This window comes from Leuciscus leuciscus (assembly GCF_965113295.1).
Source record: "Leuciscus leuciscus genome assembly, chromosome: 20".
Classification (NCBI taxonomy): domain Eukaryota; kingdom Metazoa; phylum Chordata; class Actinopteri; order Cypriniformes; family Leuciscidae; genus Leuciscus; species Leuciscus leuciscus.
Window position 1 is genome coordinate 32,550,534 of NC_138744.1, and position 23,557 is coordinate 32,574,090.

At 37.1% G+C, this 23,557-nt stretch overlaps 1 protein-coding gene across 3 annotated transcripts; it reads right to left on the minus strand.

Moving 5' to 3' along the window:
- Window positions 1-3,132: 3,132 nt before the first annotated feature.
- sim1a (SIM bHLH transcription factor 1a) lies at window positions 3,133-21,141 on the minus strand. Of its 3 annotated transcripts, none has more exons than XM_082149142.1 (12): window positions 20,867-21,141; window positions 20,079-20,583; window positions 16,578-16,657; window positions 15,887-15,976; window positions 15,678-15,786; window positions 15,507-15,592; window positions 14,223-14,422; window positions 12,818-12,933; window positions 12,067-12,214; window positions 8,684-8,849; window positions 7,185-7,584; window positions 3,133-6,545 (listed from the first exon to the last, which is right to left on the minus strand). In XM_082149142.1, the coding sequence occupies exons 2-12, from the start codon at window positions 20,251-20,253 to the stop codon at window positions 5,881-5,883; spliced, it is 2,235 nt and encodes a 744-aa protein (XP_082005268.1). In that variant the 5' UTR covers window positions 20,254-20,583; window positions 20,867-21,141; the 3' UTR covers window positions 3,133-5,880. The 3 variants fall into 3 exon arrangements, with proteins under 3 accessions (XP_082005268.1, XP_082005269.1, XP_082005270.1); XM_082149143.1 differs by having other exon boundaries at window positions 12,827-12,933; window positions 20,867-21,139; XM_082149144.1 differs by lacking the exons at window positions 16,578-16,657; window positions 20,079-20,583; window positions 20,867-21,141 and having other exon boundaries at window positions 15,678-15,782; window positions 15,887-15,974.
- Between the last annotated feature and the right edge of the window lie 2,416 nt (window positions 21,142-23,557).

Below are 23,557 nucleotides of genomic sequence, written 5' to 3' on the forward strand. Positions count from 1 at the left end.
TACAAAAAAAAAACTGTCATTGAATTAAGCTTGACATTTTGAAGTATAAAAGCTAAAATAATATATTCTTGTAAAACAAACTCCAATTAACTTTATTTACAATTTCAAAAAATCATTTTTTACATTGTATGATCAACAATGTCAATACATAAGAGGCATTACATGTACTTCAGATTAAGGAAAATTGACATCTTCACCCTTTAATCAAAGGTTATTAAAAATGTGTTAAAGATTTTGTAATCATATTGCGCAGTTGTGCTTGGAGTCTGTTGTTTTATTTGTGATTCTGCAGAAATAGAATTTTTGGCCAGGATGTCATACAAAGAAATTATGAACACATGCAAAAACACCAATTGCCTAACTGATTATGTGGTCAATGCTTCCTTTTTGTTTTTCTGTGCTTTTTTTAGTTTGCCTTTCTTTGCCAAATAATTTTGTCAGATATTACCTTAATCAAGTTTAGTAGTTTGTTCTTCCCTCATATTTGAAATATTTAAAAACTATGAAATATTTCCTCATATTTTGATGGTTTAAGCAAACGTGTAGGGTCCCCTCCGGACATCACTTTTGGACACTACTTGATGACAATTTGCATTATAAAGCAAATACAATAATTCAAATTAAATATAGCAACACAGTTTTTTATCAAAACATTAACTCAGCAGATAAACAAGACACAAAGTATTTAGACTTTAATATAATTCAGAGGAACATGTTAATGTGAGGAACAACATGTGCTTCCTGACTTCATACACTCATCATGTGCACACATAGGCTACAGGAAAGACATTTTAATATGTTGTATGATACTTAAAGTATATCTGTGATATTGTATAGCGATTTATATCAGTGAATGTGCGGTTGGTGTGGAGAATGTGACACATGGTGTTTTGAGCGTTTGTGTCTCACACACACACACACACACACACACACACACACACACACACACACACACACACACACACACACACACACACACACACAGGTTTACAGGCACCAGCAGGGTTTCACCTGTCTGGACGGAGAGCAACAAGCCTCTCTGGTTTCTGCGGGGAACTTGCTCATAATCCCGGTTGTAAACGCGGCAGGATTAGCCAATCTGCATTTGCGCCTTCTTGTCTTTCTTCGAGTCTGACAGCAGGGAAATGTGTTTGCTCACTTTCTCCAAATGTGCTGATACTTCACACTGATATATTTCTGTAGATATGTGCATTGTGCTTGCGTTAACCAGTCAACGTCTAATAGGCCTATAAAACATATCAAAGCTGAGTCTTGTCATAGAAAAGTTCAGGACCAAAGTATATATATATATATTTTTTATTTGTAAAATATAACTCTTGAAGTAGGCTAAGCGTAGTTTTTGAATGATTCGCGTTAACCAGCATTAAGATTTAAAGAGCGGTTTAAAGGTGGGAATGAAAGTGTGTAAATCAGACTCTGTGAATGATTACAGGCTTGTGTTATGGATGAATGAAAACAACACACCTCCACTTTCCAAAGATAGATGAAAGACTGAGTGTTCTCTCTCTCTCTCCCTCTCTCTACACGAGGTGTGTGAGAAGAAGCAGGAAAATTACGCTCATTTCCTCATTTACTGGCTCCTTTTCCTTTTCACACAATTAGGAAACCCACCCGAGCACACACACTGCTCTGCTGTCAGAAAGATAATCAGATTTATGTGACTGAACAGAAATATTCTTCCTCTCTCTGACCTCACGCTTCTGCTTCTCAACAGTCAGAAGTTGCCTAAAGGTTATATATTTATTTATATTTCTCTCTCAGACTGAGACACAGGACGTGTCAAATGCAGTGTAAGGGTCATACACACTTCAACATGAAAAACCTCTTCATCCTCATCTCTCCAGCACCCGAAACACAGCCAACACAATCTCACGGCGATTCCAAACTATTTCATGTTTTGGTGAATTTGTGGATAATTCTTATGAATTTGTACAATCTCATTCATAGCGTTTTGGAGAGTCTGCTTTAGTTTAGAAGTGGACCTTTATACTTATTCTAAAAATCATACATTTTTGGTACAAATCACAGTGTAGGCTGCAAATTCATACAAACTGTGTGTGTGTGTGTGTGTGTATAGTTGAAGCAAATAATGCTTTTCAATTAGAGCCAGAAGTCACACTGAAGGATGTGGACTTTTCTGATGTAGGCTGGGCTATTTGATGTCTGCTCATAAGCACGAGGCATTGCGAACAGAGACCGAAGTGTGTGTGTGTGTGTGTGTGTGTGTGTGTGTGTGTGTTATGATGGGATGTATGTAGAGTCACAGCAGCGTCACTCATTCTGTCTGTTACTCGCTGTTGCCTAGCAACACACCTGTCAGGACGGCCAAGGCTTTACCTGAGCTTCCTTACACACACACATCAAACTAAACACACTATAACGCTCTCAAAGAGCCCTTTCTCAACGCTTCTACTCCTCAACGTGTGTTCAAGTCTCATTTCAGGATTCAGAGACAGAAACACGAAAACGAAAACAACCACCATGCACGCACATATATAAGTAGCCTGTAACTGTACGTATCTTCTGTCTTTTTGAATTAACAACGAGTTTAGTTCCACCTAATTCAAGAGTCTTTTCATAGGAGTTGATTTCTGGCCACACACACAGCGGGGAAATTACCTACTGGTCTTACAGATGAAATATACATTTGTGCAAATTATTTCTAATTGTGAGCTAAAAAAAAAGAATCGAGCAAATTAAATAAAGTCTGCAATTTATCGTATTAGCACAGCTTCATAGAGTTATTTTATGAAGGACATGATCTTCATTATCTGTAGAAAAGGATTTATGCATATGCAAAGTGTAAAGACAATTTCACAGCCAATGATGTTAAAAATATGAAATATTTATAAAAATATCTGTCTAATATAGTCTATTTAGCCCAGATTATTGTTTTTTTTTAAGATTCAAGTATTGTTTTATTTTTCTGTAGCTTTAGTGTTCATTGGACTTTATGAAGTAAAATGTTAGTGAATAGATTAAGTTCTGTTTGTTTTTATGATTTCTTTGATCATAAAAACAAGTGAAGAGTCTTGACACAAAAATAAACTGACAAAATAAAATGATCCAAAATAAAATGAACAAACATTTAAAAATAAGAACCATGCAGCCTTTCAATGAATGAACATCTTTGCAATTGTTTATTAATTTCTCAAGTGAGTATGAAATATCATATTAAACATGAATAATGATCAAATTAGTGTGGATATATTTATCATAAGATATTTTTAACCTGAGTTCTTCAAGGTCTCACCGAATGAACAATGTCAAGATTAAAAGCAAATAAATTTCGAAACAGTTATGCAGCAGTATGAAAAAAAATTATATCATTAATATAAATCGTCATTATATGTTCAGAAACACTGATGCATGAAAGAAATCAACAGCATTTAATTTTGATGCCAATACTGAAAATCATAAATAAACACACCGTATTTTAAAACAACTTTTTTTTTTTTTCATTCACATAATAAATACATTTTGCAGTACCATTTTGCATCATTTTATTTGGTGTGCGAGGGGGGGAGGGGGTGCATTTTGAGTATGTACATCATAAATATTTTTTTCTCACTCTGAGAAAACAGCCAGTTTCTTATAAATACATGAAGGAGTGAGGTAAAGGCTGGAGTCTGTCAGAAAAGCTCCAGTGTAAACCTCAAATCACCAAACAGCAGCAACTGTCAATCACTCACAAACTAATCCAACCCGCGCTAGAGTCGCCACTTCATTTCTATTATTGTTCCAGTTATTTGAGTGTTTCATAATTGCATAATCTCAGTTTTCATTTTAAAGGCTGACATTTAAGAAGCTTGCAGGAGGACCAAAAAAAAAGGTTCATTTGTTCAAGTCAATAATATACAATAATGTGCTCAACCGATTTTGTTGTTGTTTTGTTTAAAAAAATAAATAAAAGTTTCAAATTGAATCTTCAGCCTGTGACTTAGAAGACTGAATTGGGTCCAAACACAGATGGACAGCATATGCATATACAAACAAATAAAATTAAAATAATAATAATAATAATATCCCAGTACACATGAGCTATAAGATTCAATTCTACAGCAACCTTAAACAGTTATGAAACAATAATAAATTAATGCTGCATTTTGCATTAGAACTAGTTATTGATCAACATGCTACTTAAATTTTTTTCTTTTCTTGCAAATATTAAAATGTATATTCTCCAATGCCACAAATGTAGGCTACTTGTTAAAATCAGGCTACTGCTGTCTCTCATCAAGTATAGAGGGAAAATGACCTGGATGGAATTTGAGGCCATGGATGTAGAACTGTTGCATTAAAAATGAACAAAAAACAAACAATCCCAAAACATTTTTTAGTGTAGCTTAAACCACAAAGTATCTGTGACCCAACAGTAAATTAAATAATTAAATACTGTTTTCCAGTTTAGATTTTTGAAACCGCTATTACGAAGTCTTGAAATTTCTTGATTTTCATTAATTCTTCTACTTCCTCATTCATTCAAGAATTAACAGTTTATAATAGTGGTTAAGATAGAAATGTGATAATCAGGTATATAAAGTATTTGACAAACAAACCCTTTTCAGCTGTGAACAGATGAATCGAGTGTCGCTTTCACAGATTAATACACTGAACAAATGTTCTTAATCTTGTTTTCCAGCAAAAATATCTAAACATCCTTAAAATAAGATGTTTATTATCATATACAAAATTGCATAAGATAATAAGACTTGTTTTCAGTTTTCTTATTCTGTTAATTAAGTGTTTATTTTTCCTTTTTAAGCATAAACCTCAGTAAATTTGAAGAAAAAAAGACAGTAAATTATAAATGTCTTCTCAGTGAAGTGATCATATCTAAAGCAGTTTAGCTTTTTAGGTAAATGTTTGTTTTAAGGATGTTTAATTCTTTACTAGTAAACAATTAACTCTTTCCCCACCACTGACGGAAATTTCCAGCTTTCCGTGTATTCACTGTTATACTGTAGGGGGCGCTGTTACACATCTTCTAAAAGAGAGTACTGAATCTCCTGATCAAAACACAGGCGAAGAAGAAGCAGAAACAAGCCATATCAAATGTAAGCAGATGCATATGTAAAATAACGCGATCATCAACATTAAACAGCACATAAATCAAAACTTCCTAATGTTACCGAATGAAATGTCGATCCAGGACGAGCTTTAGGACTGTGAAGCTTTGGGTGTTGATGGACTCGATCTACTCCATCTGTGTTTTGATCATTGTTCTGAATCAGATCTGGATTTAGTCTTTGACGAAAATGTGATTTTCGCAGCTTTTTGTTCAAAATGTTTTTTTTTTATGAAAAAAAGTGTTGATAAAAAAAGAATGGATAAAGCTAGAATAAAACTGGTTTGTCGGTTAAAAGCAGAGGGTCTGTTGTTTCTTTTGATATATTGCATGTTCAGATATTCATACAACAAAATATTCCATGAAATATTTATGAAAATAACAACCCAATCTCACGGCACTTCGTAAGTATTTTACGAGGTGGCTAATTCGTATGAATTCATACAACCTCACGTATGAATTCGTAAGATTTTTGCTAAATCGTACATATTTAACGAGTTGCCCAATTCATATGAACTTGTACGAATGACCAACTTCTGACTCCGCCCCTAAACCCACCCATCACTGGGGTTTTGACAAATTGTTGAGTGAGGTTGTAAGAATTTGTACGAATTAGCCACTTTATACTCACAATTGGTTGCGAGATAGCATTGAAAATGATCAAAAATGCTGGCGGTTGCAACTTTTTTTGTTGTTGAAAATGCTGGTGGGGAAAGAGTTAAGAAAAAGAATAAAAAAGTAAATCTAGGCTAGCTTGTGAGAGTGTGAAGCGCTGAGTGGTTCGATAAGCATCAGCTGCCGTTGGTGATGATGACCGAGGTGCCTTTGTGACCCTGCGTTTGCTCAGCCTGCATACGTAGATGAGTGCCCATGTCGTAATGGGAGGAACCCGAGCACCCCAGGGAGTACCCTCGAAAGCTGTCGGCGTCATACAGATGTTCTAGTGCGTAGCTGGTGAGCGAGTAGGCCGTGTGTTTCTCCAGGTACTGGCGGGTTTGTGAGGGGTAGAGCGCGGGGGTCGGAGAGACAGCGCATGTTGACAGCGGCTGCTGTTGGGATGAGGAAAGCTCATTTTGCATGAAGTCTTTACTTTTCCCCAGTCTGTCGGGGATGGGGCTGCTGAGCCGGGACAGAGGAACAGGGCTGGGGGCGGGGCTTATCCCCTGAGCCGGCCCCCGACACACCACTCCCTGCAAACCTGACTGGGGAAAGTCAGTGTGAAATGACGGGCCGTGGCTCTTGGCCAGACCGTTTGTAGCCTCCAAAGGTATTTCTGTAGGAGCCTTTCGCAGCTGCAGACGACTTTCCTCCTCTTTGATCATCTGCTGCGTGGCTCGAATCAATGTCTCAATCTTGCTGGGCTCTTGAGGACTTGTGCGGTAGCGGTCGCCTGAATCGCTCGCGGAGCCGCCATCAGGTGAGCTGACCACGCTGTCCTCATCCCAGTGACCCCTCACTGCATGGGGAAGAAATCAGGGTTACCATGTGGAATTAGACACGATTCAACAAACCAAAACAAACACTTTTTTTTCTTTGGCTGAGTGTAACAAAAAAGAGGGAAAGATCCCTTTCAATTGTTCCAGAGTGGAATCGTTATTTTACAGGGCTTTCACACCGTTTGCTGCGGTCCGAGTCCGAGCGCCAATGTTGGTCTGGTTTCACACTCAACTTGACTCTATCGAACCCTGGTACACTTGTGTTCATCTGATGTCATCACAATCGAGCACGCTACATGATAGAAAACAGAACGCGGGCAATATATAGTGTTTTTTGTTAATTTGGTGCTAATATGTGCAGCTGAGTAAACGACACTTGAGTTTACTGTATGTGCGTTACATGAAAGCGTCTTTCTGCTGCTTTTCTGACTCTTTTTAAGGAGACAGTGGATTGCCATTAATTCGCCGCCCTGATTGCACTCACTATGCGCGAATACTCTGCGCTCGCTAGTATCCAAGGTAAATCATCAACACAATCATCCCTTACATGTGTTTAATTAAACTAAATACATCGTAATCGGCTATTTGGCTATTTGCTAATATTGTGACGATATATTGTTACACCCCTACAAACTATAGATCCACAAAAAGAAACGCACCTTGCAGGCTATGGATAGAGGCAATGTGTGGCATCACAGCATCAAAACTATCCCCGTTCTCGGACGAGGGCTTGGGTAGCGGGAGGACAGAGCGGGCCGCACCCCACCACGCCTCTCGCCCGGGCTGAGGGGTTCCGAGGAAGTATCGCCCGGCCTTACAGCGCCCCCTGTCGCAGGACTCGGAGTGAGTGTGTCCGTAGAGGTCGCCGGAGGAGTGGTCGTCGGTCAGCGGGAGGCCGTAGCACAGCGGCCGTGGCTCGGAGAACTGTCGGTACACGCATGAGGAGTCTACGCCTTCGCACTGCTCCAGAAGCTGAGGAGATGCAGAGTCAGTGAGAGGACTCCCCCCCCACGGGCTATCCTGATCTGACTCCGAGCGATCCGTGGGGAAACCCGGAAACTGCACAAGAAAAGAACATGCATTAATACAGTGGTTTCTAACTGTGTTCATGGAGGCTCCCCAACAGTACACATTTGGTCTTTGGGCCAGATTTTCGAAACAGGGCAAATTAGCGTGAGAGCGCAATACCATAAAAGCACACCGATGGGAGTGGAAATCTCAGTAAGTGATTTACAGACGATGCACAAATTAAAGAACACAGATGCAGCCGGATCATTTCCATAATGACCAACACAATCCACCAAGAGCGGTGCAAACTAACATCTGGTTTAAGACATGCTTTTTTTTGGGAGGTAAATAATGGCACAAAAACCATAAAATTGACGAGCACAAACCTTAGTAAATTACATTGCATGATTCATTTAAATTCTCCCCTCCCATACATTTTGCGTCTGAAAGGGAAACTAATGCATATGCAATAATATCAGCCGCAAAAATAACCCTGTCCAAGCCTTTTCAACGCTAATTTTTCACTGCGTATCACTAGTAAATCACTTTTTTAACACCAAAAGTCGGTTTGCGCTGGAGCTGTTAGTGAATCTGGCCCTTAGCATCTCTACTAATGAGCTGATGAGTGGTGTGTTTGATTAGGAAGAGTCGTGTAGTGTTGGGGTTGTCTGAATTTGTTAGGTCGTGGTATATGTAAAGCACTTTGAAAGGAGTTTTTAAATGTGCTATATAAATAAATGTGATAGATTGATTGGGTGGTGTGCCTCCAGGAACAAGGTTTGGAAACACGGGCAACTAATAACTTTACCATTAAGGGCAAAGGTAAAACTGTGCACAAGTGTGATTTACACATTTAGAACATGTCCCTGGATCAACATCCAACATTCCTAGCATCCAATCCTAAATCTACCCCCAACCCTACCCTTAAAATTATAGTGCAATGATTGCATGTTGTTCCAGGGCATAACCCTAGCACTAACCCAACACCTTAAATTAGAAGGCAATGATTGGTTTATGGAAATGTTACATGTTTAGGAACATGTCCTAGCTGCGTAAATCACATTCGAAGTCTTCCCAGCAACAGAAGACCTTCCTAGAGTTTCCAATATACCATTACCAGCCGACTGGAAGGTGTTACTGTGACACTGACCTGTGAATAGGGAGACAGTCTCGTTTTGGTCTTGGTACGGGAGACCCTGCTCTTGCCGACTCTTCTGTTCTCGCTGACGGGGTTGGAGGGGCTGTTGTAGGTGAACGAGGGTTTGGTGGACGTCACCTGATCTAAAGACAACTGTAGTCCTTTGTACTCCGTGTCCCTGTTGAGAAATGACAACAACATTGAGCGTCGAACCCTGCAACTGATTTAAGAAGCCGTGTCCTGGTGCATTTCTCCTTTTCAGTTTACCACTCCTACCTAAATGTACGGTCAGGCTTTTAAAAAAAAGATTTTTCAGGCTCCATGCTCATTTGTGAAGCAGTGTGTGAGGAAGACTCAAGGACAGAAAATGAATTGCATTGTTTCTCCTGCAGGATTGGAACAAGGCTCCTACAAACATACGGCAGAGGGCTGGAGGCTCTGTTCAAATACACAGTGAGATTAAGAGCTATGTCTGGCTAAATCAAACCCACACAGGGATCACCACATAAGGCATAACTAGGAAATGGGAATTGATTTCTCAGTAAAGTGCTGTATGGATTTCTGTTCCCAGTGATGTATAACTTTCAGAAAACAATGGCTAGAACGTATGCTATCCAGGCGCCGACGCCAGCTTCCCTCCTGGCTCAGACTAATGGGATTGCACCCAGATGGCGACATCTTGGAAAAAGCACATACACCCACACAAACGCATGTACACATCCATTCGATCGTTGATGTGAAGTTGACGCAAATTGTTGTACGCTCTCTGTAAAAATAGTTTTTCTGGGATCAAGGCCTGAAGGCAAAAACCAAAACCCTTTAAAGGAGTAGTTCACTTAAGAATTTCCTGATAATTTATTCAGCCCCACATCATCCAAGATGTTCATGTCTTTCTTTCTTCAGTCGAAAAGAAATTAAGGTTTTTGAGGAAAACATTCCAGGATTTTTCTCCATATCAGTGGACTTAAACGGGAACCAATGGTTTGAAGGTCCAAATGTGAGTTTCAGTGCAGCTTCTATTAAGTCTCAACAGGATCCCAGCTGAGGAATAAGAGTCTTATCTAGACATGAACATCTTGGATGACGTGGGGTGAGTAATTCTCTTTTTTAGTATAGTTATAGTAATTAATTATCAGGAAATTTTAATTCTGAAGTGAACTACTCCTTTAAGGTGATGCAACAGGTTGGCCGATGTCAGTGATTTAGCGCATTCACACAATCTCATTCAGCTGAGCCGCCATTCTCACACACACACACAATCTCATTTCACACCTCACAGCCCGTGTGAGTAGACTCTGATAACACCATGATAAGACGCTAGACACATCCACCTCGTTTCCTTTTCTCACCAAACACTAGCTGTGCATTTCTGAATGAAAGTGGAGAGGTTAAACAGTAAACACATCTCACACTCGTGGTGTCTACATTACAATGCACACTTTTATGGAAATCATTCTTCCCAAGGAAACTGAATCATAGAATATGACCAAAAAAAACCACTCTTAGCAAGCTGTGAGCTATAAACACTCATCATCTTTACAGCCTATTAATTAAACCTCATAAACACTTCTCCTTTATAGCTGTGGCTGAAGAGCTGTCTGACGCTCACAGGCTATCGGCAGACTGGCATTTAAAAACCAGTCTGTTTTAATGAAGGTTCTTCTGGCATGCAATTCATTTACATCTGTAACAGATAGATAGCAAAGGAGGCAGAACGAGCGGGGGGGTCGATGCTCCAGATGCTGGCATCACTTCTATTGGGCTCTCTGGACGTGTGCGCACAAATGCGGCGTTTCACTCTTCCACACACACTCCTCGCTCAAAGCCGTATGTGAGCGATGGCTCCATTGCTCAATCCCACCTCATTCTTTCCAGGGAGCTCCAGTGGAAAAGTTCATTGTGGTAATGCACAGAGTTTGTCAGTATGAATGCATGACAAATAAATCATCCACGACCCCTGGCTCCCATGCAGTTCCTGTGCATGCAGCTGGCATATTATATAAAGCAAGAACAGGAATGACACCCCTAAACTGACTGATGAGCATCAGGGAAGCTTAGAGTCACGCAGTCACTGTCACGACTGGATTTCTGCAAACACCATCAATTTGAACCTTAATGAGATTGTGTTGAACCAACTGATAGTTGCAGCTCACTGAGATGAGCTATTCGTAGACAGAAGACTGAGAAAATGATACGGCTTTGCTACACTTTTGCCTAATGTACTGCATGCATGTTAGTCATTAAGTATAGTACTGGACAACAGTGATGTCTGGAGGGGATGTTAGATTTTAAGGACCCTACCAGTTATTAAGATTAAGCCATCAAAGTATGTGGAAAATATATTTTGAATATTTTAAATATAAAGGAGGAACAAAACACTAAACTTGGTTAAGGTACTGTATTTATCTGACATATTTTACTTTTATTTTACTATGCAACAACAACAAAAAATGCATAGAAAAACAAAAAGCATACATTGACTACAACATGATTCTTTTTTGATTGTTTTTACATGTGTTCATAATTTCTTTGCATGACAGCCTGGACAAAAATGATGTCGGCACTAATTTGATTGCATTATTATCAGAAATAAAACAATTGACTGTCTACAAGCACAGCTATGCAATACGCTTACAAACTCTGTAACACATTTGTAATAATATTTGAATAAAGGCTGATGTCGTAAATTTTCCTGGGCTGGACATCAGTTTTGGCCGCCACTGTATATGTGTTTTGAATTGCATTATTGAACATTTGAGGATATGTTTATGATGTTTATTTAGGTATTGTATGTTACAGTGCAAACAAATTAAATCATTTGAAAATATTCTTCCACATGCATATACAGTACGGTTGGGGTTAGTAAGACAGAATACTTTTATTTTTTTAAGAAATTGATAGTTTTATACAGAACAGATGCATTAAATTGATCTTTGTTGTGACAGTACATACATTTATAATGTTGCAAAAGAAAACAATGTTCTTGTGAACTTTCAATTATAATTTATCAGTTTACGCAAAAACATTGATATTCATTAATGTTTCTTGTGCATCAAATCAGCATATTAGAGTGATTTCTGAAGGATCATGTGACACTGAAGACTGAAATAATGATGCTAAAATATTTAGATTTTACAATATGTTACAATTAAACTGTCATCAGGAGTCTTCAGCTGAATAGACTAAATCGATCTGCAGTAAATGCATTAATTCTGAATGTTAAATTACTCAAAACTACAGTTACAAATGCAACGTGTTATTTTAACTATGAAAACCGATTCTAAATACATGTCCTTTTTAATCACTCTAAAAGCTTCATAGCTTTAAATCTCATTTAACGTCGCAAAATGACGATGCGAATCGTCAGGTGCAGTTTTGTAGCTGTCGTGACTCACGTGAGGACGTAGTTGACGCTGACGATGCAGTGTGGTCTGGATGATCTGCTGTTGTGAACGATCGTAGCGTAACTCTGAACCCACACCCAGCCGCCCTGCTTCGCCAGGAACCGGTAGTATTTAGTGGTGACCTGTCCTTTAACCAGCACTGCACAGAGACAGACACAATCAATCAATGCAAGAACAGCATCACACACGCTATCTTACAAGTGAAAAAAACATTCATGCATTTGTTGTTTACTTCCATCAGCAAAATTGTGATTTTTGTTTTGTTTGCCTTACGTGTGTTTCGTTTCAACCTTTTAATTCAGTAAAAGCTAATTACCGCTTTCATTTGCATGTTTAAACCATAAGCTGCCGCATCTCTCACAGCCTAATAACTATTTATAGCAAATAATGTCAAATATTGTGTCTCTTAATAAGCGGTGTTGTGCTGCAGTCAGGAATGCAATAGATAAAACAATGGATAATAGAAAATTGTGTTTTTAAGGACTGAACATTAAAATGAGAAAAATTCTCATTTGAAATCTGCCTCGCTAATTTAGTTACAAATAGATTGCATGTTTAATGAAAGTTCACGCTCAAATCAGCATGTTGAGGCAGGGAAATCATATTCATCTCCCATTATCAATTACTGCGCACAGTTGTACTGAAGACGTGGAGGTGACGGCGAGAGACGTGTTCGCACCGCCAGTCGTCACTAAAGCTGCTGTTATTCTTAGATGCTGTAAAGGAATGAGGAAAAACAAACCTAACTCACACAAGTGGTGCGCGCAGCGGAGATGGAAAGTGTCACAGCTGTGGACGTGATGATAAAGTGTCTTCTCTATTAAGTCTTGCGGCTCGTAGCCAGTGAGCTCCGCAACCCTGACCAACACAAACACACAACGGAATAACAATAGTGTTGGCGTGAGCACAAACACCTGTGCACACACACCGGCTCGTAGGAGAACCGGACAAATCTGGTTAAACGTAAACCCAACGTGCAAACGGGGCTCACTAAACACAGCTGCGTATGAGCATGGAGAAACAAATACGTGTTTAAACAAAGCTGCATTTACACACGAACACAGACAACGAGCTTCACCGCTTCCAAAAAACTATTTCCCATAATGCATATAGATATACATATACATACATAAACACAGTTGGATCCAAAAGTCTGACCATGTTTAAAACAAAACTAAAAATAATATTATGCCCTTATTTTTGCTCACTAATCCTGGAATTTAGTGACATCATGTCATCTCCTCAAATGCACTACAACAATGTTCACTTAGAAATTGCTTGTAATTTTCACAAATAATTACAAAGAAATGGCAAGTAACACACTGAAAGAAAAGGGAAAGACTGGAACAGTATTTTCTTGCAACATGTTCTCATATTGTGGTCTTCGCCAAAATCATTTTTACAGTGTTTTCTTGCTTCCATTAAAATGCCAGATGTTCTGAAATTCATGTTTAAAAATTCAAATTTCAATGTTTTACTCAAATTGTTATGCTTAGAATATAATTTGAAATTAAATGGTAACAATTTACGATAAGGTTACAGAAGCTAACTACAAATGTTGACATGAACTAAAATCTTAGTTTTGTTTTAATTTCAACATTTACAAGTACCTTATTAAAATCAAAAGTTGTACCTGGTAATATTATTGGTAACACTTTAGTTAAGGGTCCAATTCTCACTTTTAACAAGTTGCTCATTAGCATGCATATTACTAAGATATTAGCTGTTTATTAGCACTTATAAAGCACATATTAATGTCTTATACTGCATGATCATATTCAACATCCCTTAATCCACCCAGTACCTAAACCTAACAACTACCTTACCAACTATTAATAAGCAGTAATTATATATTTATTGAGGAAAAAGTGGTAGTTAATAGTGAGAATTGGACCCTAAACTGAAGTGTGACCATTTATTTAAATGACCTTTTTGTTAGAACTAACAACACACAGTTGTATTTATATTAAATAATGTCAACAAAGATTAATAAACACTGTAACACATGTATTGCTCAGGGTCAGTTGATGCATTAACTAAGGAACCTCGTTTTAAAGCGTTATAAATGAAATAGTTTGCATTAAATCCTCAGGCCTCATTGCCTATATTATCCAGTCTCAATAAAAGGAGTGTGTTTCTGACTGTACCTGGAGTCCAGGAAGATGAGCTTCATGTCCAGGCTGGCTCTGAACATGAACATGTTGCTGTGGAGCTTGATCTCGGTGACGGCGCTGGGCGGGAGAGAGTGACCGACGGCCACGAGCCCCACGTTCTGATAGCAGCCGTCGAACGGAGACATGTCTAAACTATACTGACGGACCTTCAGATACCCACTGCAGTGGATCACCTGCACACACACACACACACACACACACACACAGCAGATACACACCGACTTAAGCATCGATACAGCTCCAAAACACTGAATACACAAGTACGTTCTGAACATTGCACTGCTGACTTGTTCAAATATTCAATTCAATTCAATTCACATTTATTTGTATAGCGCTTTTCACAATACACATCATTCCAAAGCAGCTTTGAGTCCACATTACAGTTTAGAGTGATCTGTTATCAGAGGAAACTGTCTGAGTTATGTATTTCAGAAATGTACATTTACATTTAGTTAGCTAAACATGTATTAATTTAAACAATGTAATAATTTAATGCAGAAACAATGAGCGCATTGAAGTAATGAATACTTGTTTGTTAATAAATGATATGAAGCCAAATGTTTTCAAATATGACGAGCTCCTCACACTATATTAAACATCATCACTATAAGGTTATGTATAGAACTCTCCTTTATGCCAAAAAGGTTCTATATAAGGAAAAAAAATTCTAAAATGATTGCATGATACTTTGTTTAATTGGTTATTTCAGGTTTTTAAAGTGATAAAGCATGTTTATGAGATTTTTCATTCATAAAATGTAATTAAAATTAATTCAAGTTATATCCATAAAATTATCCCATGATGGGAACCTCTAATGTTCTATATATGAAGTGTTTAATATCTTATAGAGAACCTTTTCTTCTAATAGTGTACACTATAAAAGAAGAAGCCTAATATCTGGTAACACTTCACAATAAGGTTCATCACCTGTTAACATGAACTTAAGAATGAACAATAATTCTTCAGCATTTATTCATAGTTGATATTAATTTCAACATTTACTAATACATGATTAAAATCAAAGGTTGTATTTGTTAACATTAGTTAATGCGCTGTGAACTAACATGAACAAACAATGAACAGCTGAATTTTTATTAACTAATATTAATAAAGATTAATAAATGATGTAAAAAATGTATTGCTCATTGTTAGTTCATACATTAATGTTAACTAATGAACCTTATTGTAAAGTGTTACCTATACTTTTATGCAGTTTTGTACAACAGCACACATAAATAATAAATGACAACGGCCCACCTTGTATCCGCCACACGTCAAGCCTGCGTTTCTTTTAGCGAGGACGCATTTCATTCTCAGAAAGAAAGATCGTTCCATTTCATATTCTAGAAAAAGAACAGTCAGAAGCAGAAGGTGAATGAGTGCGCTAACAGATGGAGATGAACAGAAGAGCGCGAGTGTGTGTCTCACCGTGGACGAAGTGTGAATGATACGGCTGGTGTGCGGTCAGCACTGCGGTCATCTCGTCGTGGTCTGCCGGGTGGATGTACTCATAAATACTGTTCCCCGTCAGCTCTACCTGTTAAAATGAGCTTCTGTCATTGCAGTCAAAGCGGACAGAGACACAGTGAGCTCTAGACCCAATCTAAACACAGCAAACACTGGAACATGCACGTTACCTGTGACAGCCCTAAGTGCACCGATGCCGTCTCTGAAATGTACATGATTTTTCCATCAGGAGCCACCACAAAAATGAAGCCATCCAAAGTCTGAGGAAAATAGGGCAACACTTTATTCTAGTTACATTACTATAGTAATTACTATAAATGGTGCTTAATTACATGCAACTAACCCTAAACCAAACAGCCACATAGTAAGAACATGTAGTTATGTATTATTACTCAGTATTAAATTATATAATTACATTGTAACACAGACACCTTAAAATAAAGTGTAACCGAATATAATTTAAAGGACAATTTATTAATGCGTTTATTTGCATTAATTCATTAGATTCATTAATTGACAAGATGTAATACATTTAACATTTGAATCATTTTTCAAATAGAGCTTTTATGTTCAATTTGTAGCAATAAGTAAAACATATAAATAGACACAGGAAGAATTTATAAAAAATAATTTAAATCATTTTAGGAAATTATGAAATATCATAGCTCTACCTACAAAAATGTAAGTAACAAATTCAAATCTTGACATCTAGACGTCCACAAGCAATGCGACCCGAACTGACACAAGTCCAATAGAGCAGTTTCATAATTTGATATCAGAATTATAGCCTATAATAACATTTTAATCATTACATATAATAATATATGATGTGTGTGTAATGCGAGAGTGTGTGTTCTCTACCTGAAGCAGATGAGATCCTAACTCTCGGCCCACATTATCCAGAGAACTGCGACTCACGTGACCCCAAGATTCCCCGAGACCTAAAAACACATCCGTTTATTACAAATAAAAATAGAGAAAATCATACATGCGACTGAAAAGAGCCGACTTAAAAATAATATTAGAGTACAAATAAAATGCCTCTAATGTGCATTCGTGATGGAAAAATAATAGACTAATACAATTCTACAACAGCAACAGCACAAAAAAATAACAGCAGCAAAAATAATAATCTATCGTCATCTGACGATCAGTTAGTCAATATTTTAACGCTGAATTGACTGTAAACACGCTGAATGTAAATGAGGAGTATTTATGGAGGCGGTGAAACTCGATAAAGCAAACAGTCTGACACACACAATCCTTATTGAAATGCAAATCACACGAAAACAAACATCAGATCAAAGCAAAAGCTCTGATTCCACTTTAATATTAAACAAACATGGAGTCCGCGTTTATCCAGCAGAAACAATCGCTCGATCTGCTCCTCAAATAGCTGACTGAAAACAACCATATTCTCACACAAAATACACTTTAGATTTTTTTTCTTTCTTTTTTTTTTTTTTTGTGGAAACGTGTTTAAAGGCGGGTTTTTTTTAATCAGACTGGCAGGAAATATACAGACACAAAAACTATCTTGCTGCTTTAAAATAAATAAATAAATAAATAGCCTATTTTAATATTATGATAGCTACACTGATAGCTAGAAATCAAGACCGACTGAGACTGACTGAGCTTTCTAAATACAGTTTATGTTATATTTAAGTTTATTAAATAACAAAATAATTATATTAATAATAACCATAATAATACAACTGTCGAAACAATCATAATTGCTCTCAAAACATGTAATTGGGCGCGATTTAACCGCCGTCAAAGACTCGCATGCGCGTGAACGCATCCCGATGGATCCAAATTTGGACACAAATATGGACAAACCCAACCATTATTTAGTTTAAAAATTTACAAAATTTAAAACAACCGCTGGGTTTAAAAATGTAAGATAATATAAACAATAGTTGGGTTTAAAAATGTAAAACAACCGTTGGTTTTAAAAATGTAAAAAAATAAAATCTACTGTTTGGTTTAAAATGTAAGGAATTAAAACCAACCGTTGGGTTTAAAAAAAAGAAAGAAAAAAAAAGGTCCATATGTGACCCAAACATGGGTTAAAAAAAACTGCATTTTTAGTGTAAAGAGAATGATTATTCGCAGGGACTGCATCTGAACATCCGTGAGCTCATCACATTATGAACTTTATACATCAGCAATAAGAGACACACGAAATAATATTTTCTCCAGCAGAAATGTTTCGGACTCCAAAGAAAACTGAAGTCATTTTAAAGCACTTCTTCTGTTTCTACTGGAAAAGCGCTGAACCCGTTTCTTCAGGCGCTCCTGAGAACATTTATTCTCACAGGCCCGAAATGTCTTTTATTAATTATGCCAATTTTTATTCTCTAATAGTAGGCCTATAAATGATCGTTATATAAGCTTTTGCCATTTTTGATTCTCGAATGACCGTAAAACGGATTTACATCCAAGAGAAATCGTTGATAAAAAATAAAAATACGAGCGAAAACCACGGGGATAAAAAGGCACCAACCAGATGAATAAACGGAAAACAAGGCCTGTTGCGTAAAGTGAATTTATTAGACTGGTGGAATATTCGCGGATTATTTGACAGCAGTGTCCGTCAGAATTATTCTCTTCACAGCCGAGCAATAAATAACCACCATAAAACCACCTTCACCTTCCTTCATTTTCTAATAAAACTTTACTGTCTCATTTCCTCGAGCTGTCTTTACTCTGACCTCACTGACCTTTAACCCGCGCGAGTTTCATTCACATTAAAACATTTATTTCAGTGTAATGATTCCAGCACATGCCGGAGGAGCCTGTGCATCCTATAGCCAGAGAGAGAGAGAGAGAGGGAATGCGTAGTTTTACCATATGCTTATAACCTGTTACACCGCGAGCCGAATAAACACGTAATTCACATGAATAAACACATCAGCAACTTCACTCCTGATTCTCTTTATCCGTTTCAGAGAATCAAGCAGCCGCTTCGTTTCTGTTTCAAACATTTTAATCACATTTATTATATTATTTACAGAAATATATAATAGACCTATAATGTATAATAAACACGATATATTTCTCTTTCTTCAAAATGATATTCAAGCCAATAATAGGCATGCCATCACACACATTTAAGAGATAAATAAGCGCGCGCATGGCAAAGCAGGAGTCATGCTGTTGATGTATTTAATGTCACTGTTTAAACTCGTCTTTTCTCTTGATGTTACTCATAATTTTCGCCTCTTACTGATGAAATGTCAATGTTTATCAACCGCGCTGAGTGGTGGCATATCCACAAACCACTATGGCCTTTTACATTTTTTATTCTTAATAATAATAATAATAGCCTAATAACGACAATAATAATAAAAATGTCGATAATATTAGTTTCGTGTCCTCATGTCCAGCCAGGTGTTGATCGGACGATGATAATTGGCGCTGATCGTCTTCAGTCACGCCGAACAGAAACTGGAAAATAATAACGCTATAATAATCAGAAATATCATGATGTCTGAGTCTGTGTGCGAGTGTCGGAACTACACTTACATTCAACTAAAATCAATCTTGCTTTAATAAAAGTCACGAAACCCCTTTTTGCTTTAATAGAATTCAAGATAGATTTTTTTTATTTATTGTTTACAGATTAGGCCTATAAATAAAACGAATAGAAATGCAGCGATGTGGCAGGCCGCAACTAGCCTACCTTCATGCTTTCACTCCGCGTTCGCGTTTTTAAAAACGAACAGGCCTCCTATAAAGTCGTCTTATTTAAAACGTTTTAATTGCTATTATATTTTATTAGGCTACGTTTTTGGTATGTTTGATGATGATTTCGGAAGGTCCTATATTTTCTGAAAATGATGTGCATGAGATCCTACTGTAAAACGATGCTGTCCTTTAAGGCCTTTACATTACATATGTAGCAAAAACATGATCAAAAGACTATGAAAACAAAGCAATAATTTAGTTAAATAAATAACGATACACTAAAAAATGCTGGGTTGTTTCAACCAATGTTTGGGTCAAATATGGACAAACCCAACGTTGATTTAAATGTTTAAATTACATTTTTAAAACCAACGGTCGGTTTAATTTTTTTCTCTCCAATTTTTAAACCCAACAGTTGGTTTGTCCACTCTCTGAACTATCCATAGGAGCGGTTCATATTTTTTAGTAACACCACATTAATAATAATAACAATAGGCCTATATTATTCGTATTATTATAGCTGACAAGAACACCAAAAGGCCTAATGCTGTTAAACTTTCTAAAATGAAAGATTTCGTTAGGCTTCCCGCAGAAGACGCCGTCCAAAAGCGACTCCATTGGTGAAACACACACACTCCACACACACTCACACACACGAACGGTCTTCCATACCTTCAGGGAACACTATCCTCATCTTCAGGTAGCTGGTGGTCAGTCTGATGATGGAGGCTTTGTCCAGCTGAGAGGTGATGGCCGAGGGCAGAGGCAAGAGTTTGGCGAGCTCATAAAACTCGCTGTTCTCCTTCTCTCGACGGGTGCGCGCCGCGTTCTTCGACTTCTCCTTCATATTCCCGGTGACTGACAGCAGATCAGATCAAGATCTCAGATTAAACTCAAGATCTCACATCAAACTCAAGATCTCAGCACGGTTACCCGCATAGGAAGGGTTCAGAAGCGTCCTGAAAGCGTTCCTGCCATTCCCAATTCCCAAACTCTTTCCTGCTGTTCCTTAGATGTTTTACACGCAGACCTGAGACAAACACACCTTCATGATTATGATTAGTTTGTCTAATCCGCAGTGAGTCTTAATTTACACACATGAAATCCACTCGGGCCCAGAATCTCTTCATTAGGAAGTTCCTTCCATCAATCCATCCATCAGATGCGCATAATATTCCTGGAAAACAGCAGATTCACGTTCATTTCTCTTCCGACTTTGTAATGCACGTGTCTTTTGAGGAAAACGCTCTAATTTATGAACTACCACACATTTAATATTAACTTTAAATGAACGTTTATTATCTTAAACTGCGCATTTTTCTTTCTACAGGTAGTTTCGATATATCTAGTCTATTTCTATGCATGCGGGAATGTCATTGAACGCATCTGAGTATTTCGCCTTTATAACATCATCATTTGTTGAAGTAAAACTTTAGGCTAAAACTTGCACGTCGTCTTACCTCATATATCAGATCACACTGCAAGCTCGCGCTGTCTTCATAAATCCATAACTCCACAACGAGAAATATCCAGACTGGCGTTAATTCGCGCTGAATTCCACAGCAAACACGGGAAACATCTTTGTATCCAGAAGGATCGTGTTTGGAGGAGTTTGCTGAAGTCTTTCTGTCTGGCTAACACTCGGACCCTCCCCTGATCTCAGCTCATTGGACACTGAGGGACCAGACAGGATTTTCCCATTGGATCACATTCACTAGCGGCCGATCCATGAAGAATCAGGATTTGTTAGAAGCGCTGACCTCTGACCCATAACACACTATGAATAATATTTGCATTTAAATTTCTGTTTCTATCTATCTATCTATCTATCTATCTATCTATCTATCTATCTATCTATCTATCTATCTATCTATCTATCTATCTATCTATCTATCTATCTATCTATCTATCTATCGGAAAACAGACTAAATTAAAATAATTTAAAATTGCTGAAAAATTAAAATAATTTAAAATTGCTGAAAAATTAAAATAATTTAAAATTGCTGAAAAATTAAAATAATTTAAAATTGCTGAAAAATTAAAATAATTTAAAATTGCTGAAAAATTTAAATAATGGAATGTTCGCCAAAATATCCTTTGTTAAAATAAGAGCATTAATCAAATCACCTAAAATATAACCATTTTATGAATACAATAGCCTACATAATTAGATGTAGGCTATAGTACACACAAACATTTAACTACATATCTAATATGCAATGTAAAAAACAAATTACAGGTGTTCATGTGATTTTAAGGCGAGTCACCCCAGGTGAATAGGGTAAAAAAGTAACTAATAAATATCACCATACTTAACCAGTTGATTGATAACATTAATAATAGCAAAAAAAAAAAAAATTTTTTTTTTTTACAAGTTTTCTGAAATTGCATTCAAAGTTTAAATATGCAAATGAGGTGTTGTCTAATTAAATATGTACTAATTTGCATACATTTCTAGGACAACAATCTGAACATTGGATGAAGTCAGGTTTAAAATTATTGTTTCATTTATTTGATATATTAGAGCCAAAGGGGATTTTGGATATCTCTATTTATCACAAAATACTGTCAACAGCCAAAAATAATAACATTTAGGAATAAAATGTTGTATAAAAGCAGGAAAATGATATATGAACAAAACCCTTTTATAAAAACCTTCATAATATAGATAGGAATAAAACTGTAAAGTTTGGTAGATGTCAGTGCTGCTGAAGTGTTGATTTCTGGCTCAATGTAGGAGGAGAAACTCATTTTGAGAAAACGGCCTTTAAAGATATATACTGTAATTGAAATCTACAGATGCAAATAGATAAAGTGCTCTAAAAGATAGAGTTAAAAGTGTATTCTGGATGTTTTCGGTCCACTAGTCTGAAAAAAAAACACTTGTTTTTGTCTGTAGAGTCTCCTCTTAAAGGCATATTACACTAGAGCTGGTGTTATTACTGTCCTGACAGCAACACAAATACAGTCAAATCAAGCCAGCGGATCTGTGGTCCACGACTCCATACAACCGAGCAGATCATAAACAGCTGATTATGGGAAAGATACAACCGAGAAGATCATAAACAGCTGATTATGGGAAAAATACAACCGAGAAGATCATAAACAGTTGATTATGGGAATAAATTCCACTCTTCTATCAGTGTCATGCTGAATAAAGATCCAGCATTTCTCTCCAGGACAGAAGACTTTAGATTTCTTCACACATTATAATAGCCCATTTATACCAGTTTTACATTTGATCCTTTTCTGTGATATCAATGACAGCCATAATAATACAAAATAATAATAAAATATTTAAAGATAAATATTATATTGATAGATATAATAAAAATTCAAATAATTTTTAATAGGAAATTTTTTAAGGGAGGAACAACAAAAAAGCCTGGTCTAATGCAGCAGATGTTGATGTGTGAATGCTGAAAGCTGTGTCTCAGGAGGGCATCAGTGTGTGTGTGTGTGTGTGTGTGTCAGAGAGAGAGAGAGAGAGAGAGGGGAAATCACCTGAAGCAGGAGAAAATCAGACAGGATGAGCCCGAAACACGAAACGCTTGATGCTGCTTTAACCTTTTCCTAAAGCTGGAATTTGCTGCTGATTAAACGGCGTCGGTGGAAAAGAGAACAATCGAAAATACTTTACAATATATGATGAAGTCCTCAGTAGGGACTCAAAACCACTGCCATTAAAACCATCGCCAATAAATCAACGCTTTAAAACAATTAGGATTTTTAATCACACTGTTACGGTGTCTGTTTCAATTTATAAGGAAGCCTTTACAGAAGAAGAGTTTGTCAGAAGATGCACCGTTATTTACAGAACTGATATTTTGTATAAACTGTGTATCCGCAGCGCAAGCAAACCATCACATCCTTGATATTACGACTGACTATTATGTGCTTCAAACTTCATCTACTAATTATGATGAATACAATTTTGTATTAAATGTGCTACTTTAATAGCTGCTAATTCCTTAAAATCTTTACATTAACTGGAGAAGTGATATGTAGAATTACTCATAATAACAGAGAGAAGAGATTTGAAGATTTTTACCCTGACATGTTAAAAAAACAACAAAAACAAACAAAAGCATGTGGCCTGTGGGAAACTGTTAGGCACATTTGGACACGGGAAAAACTGGAAACTGTTGTGC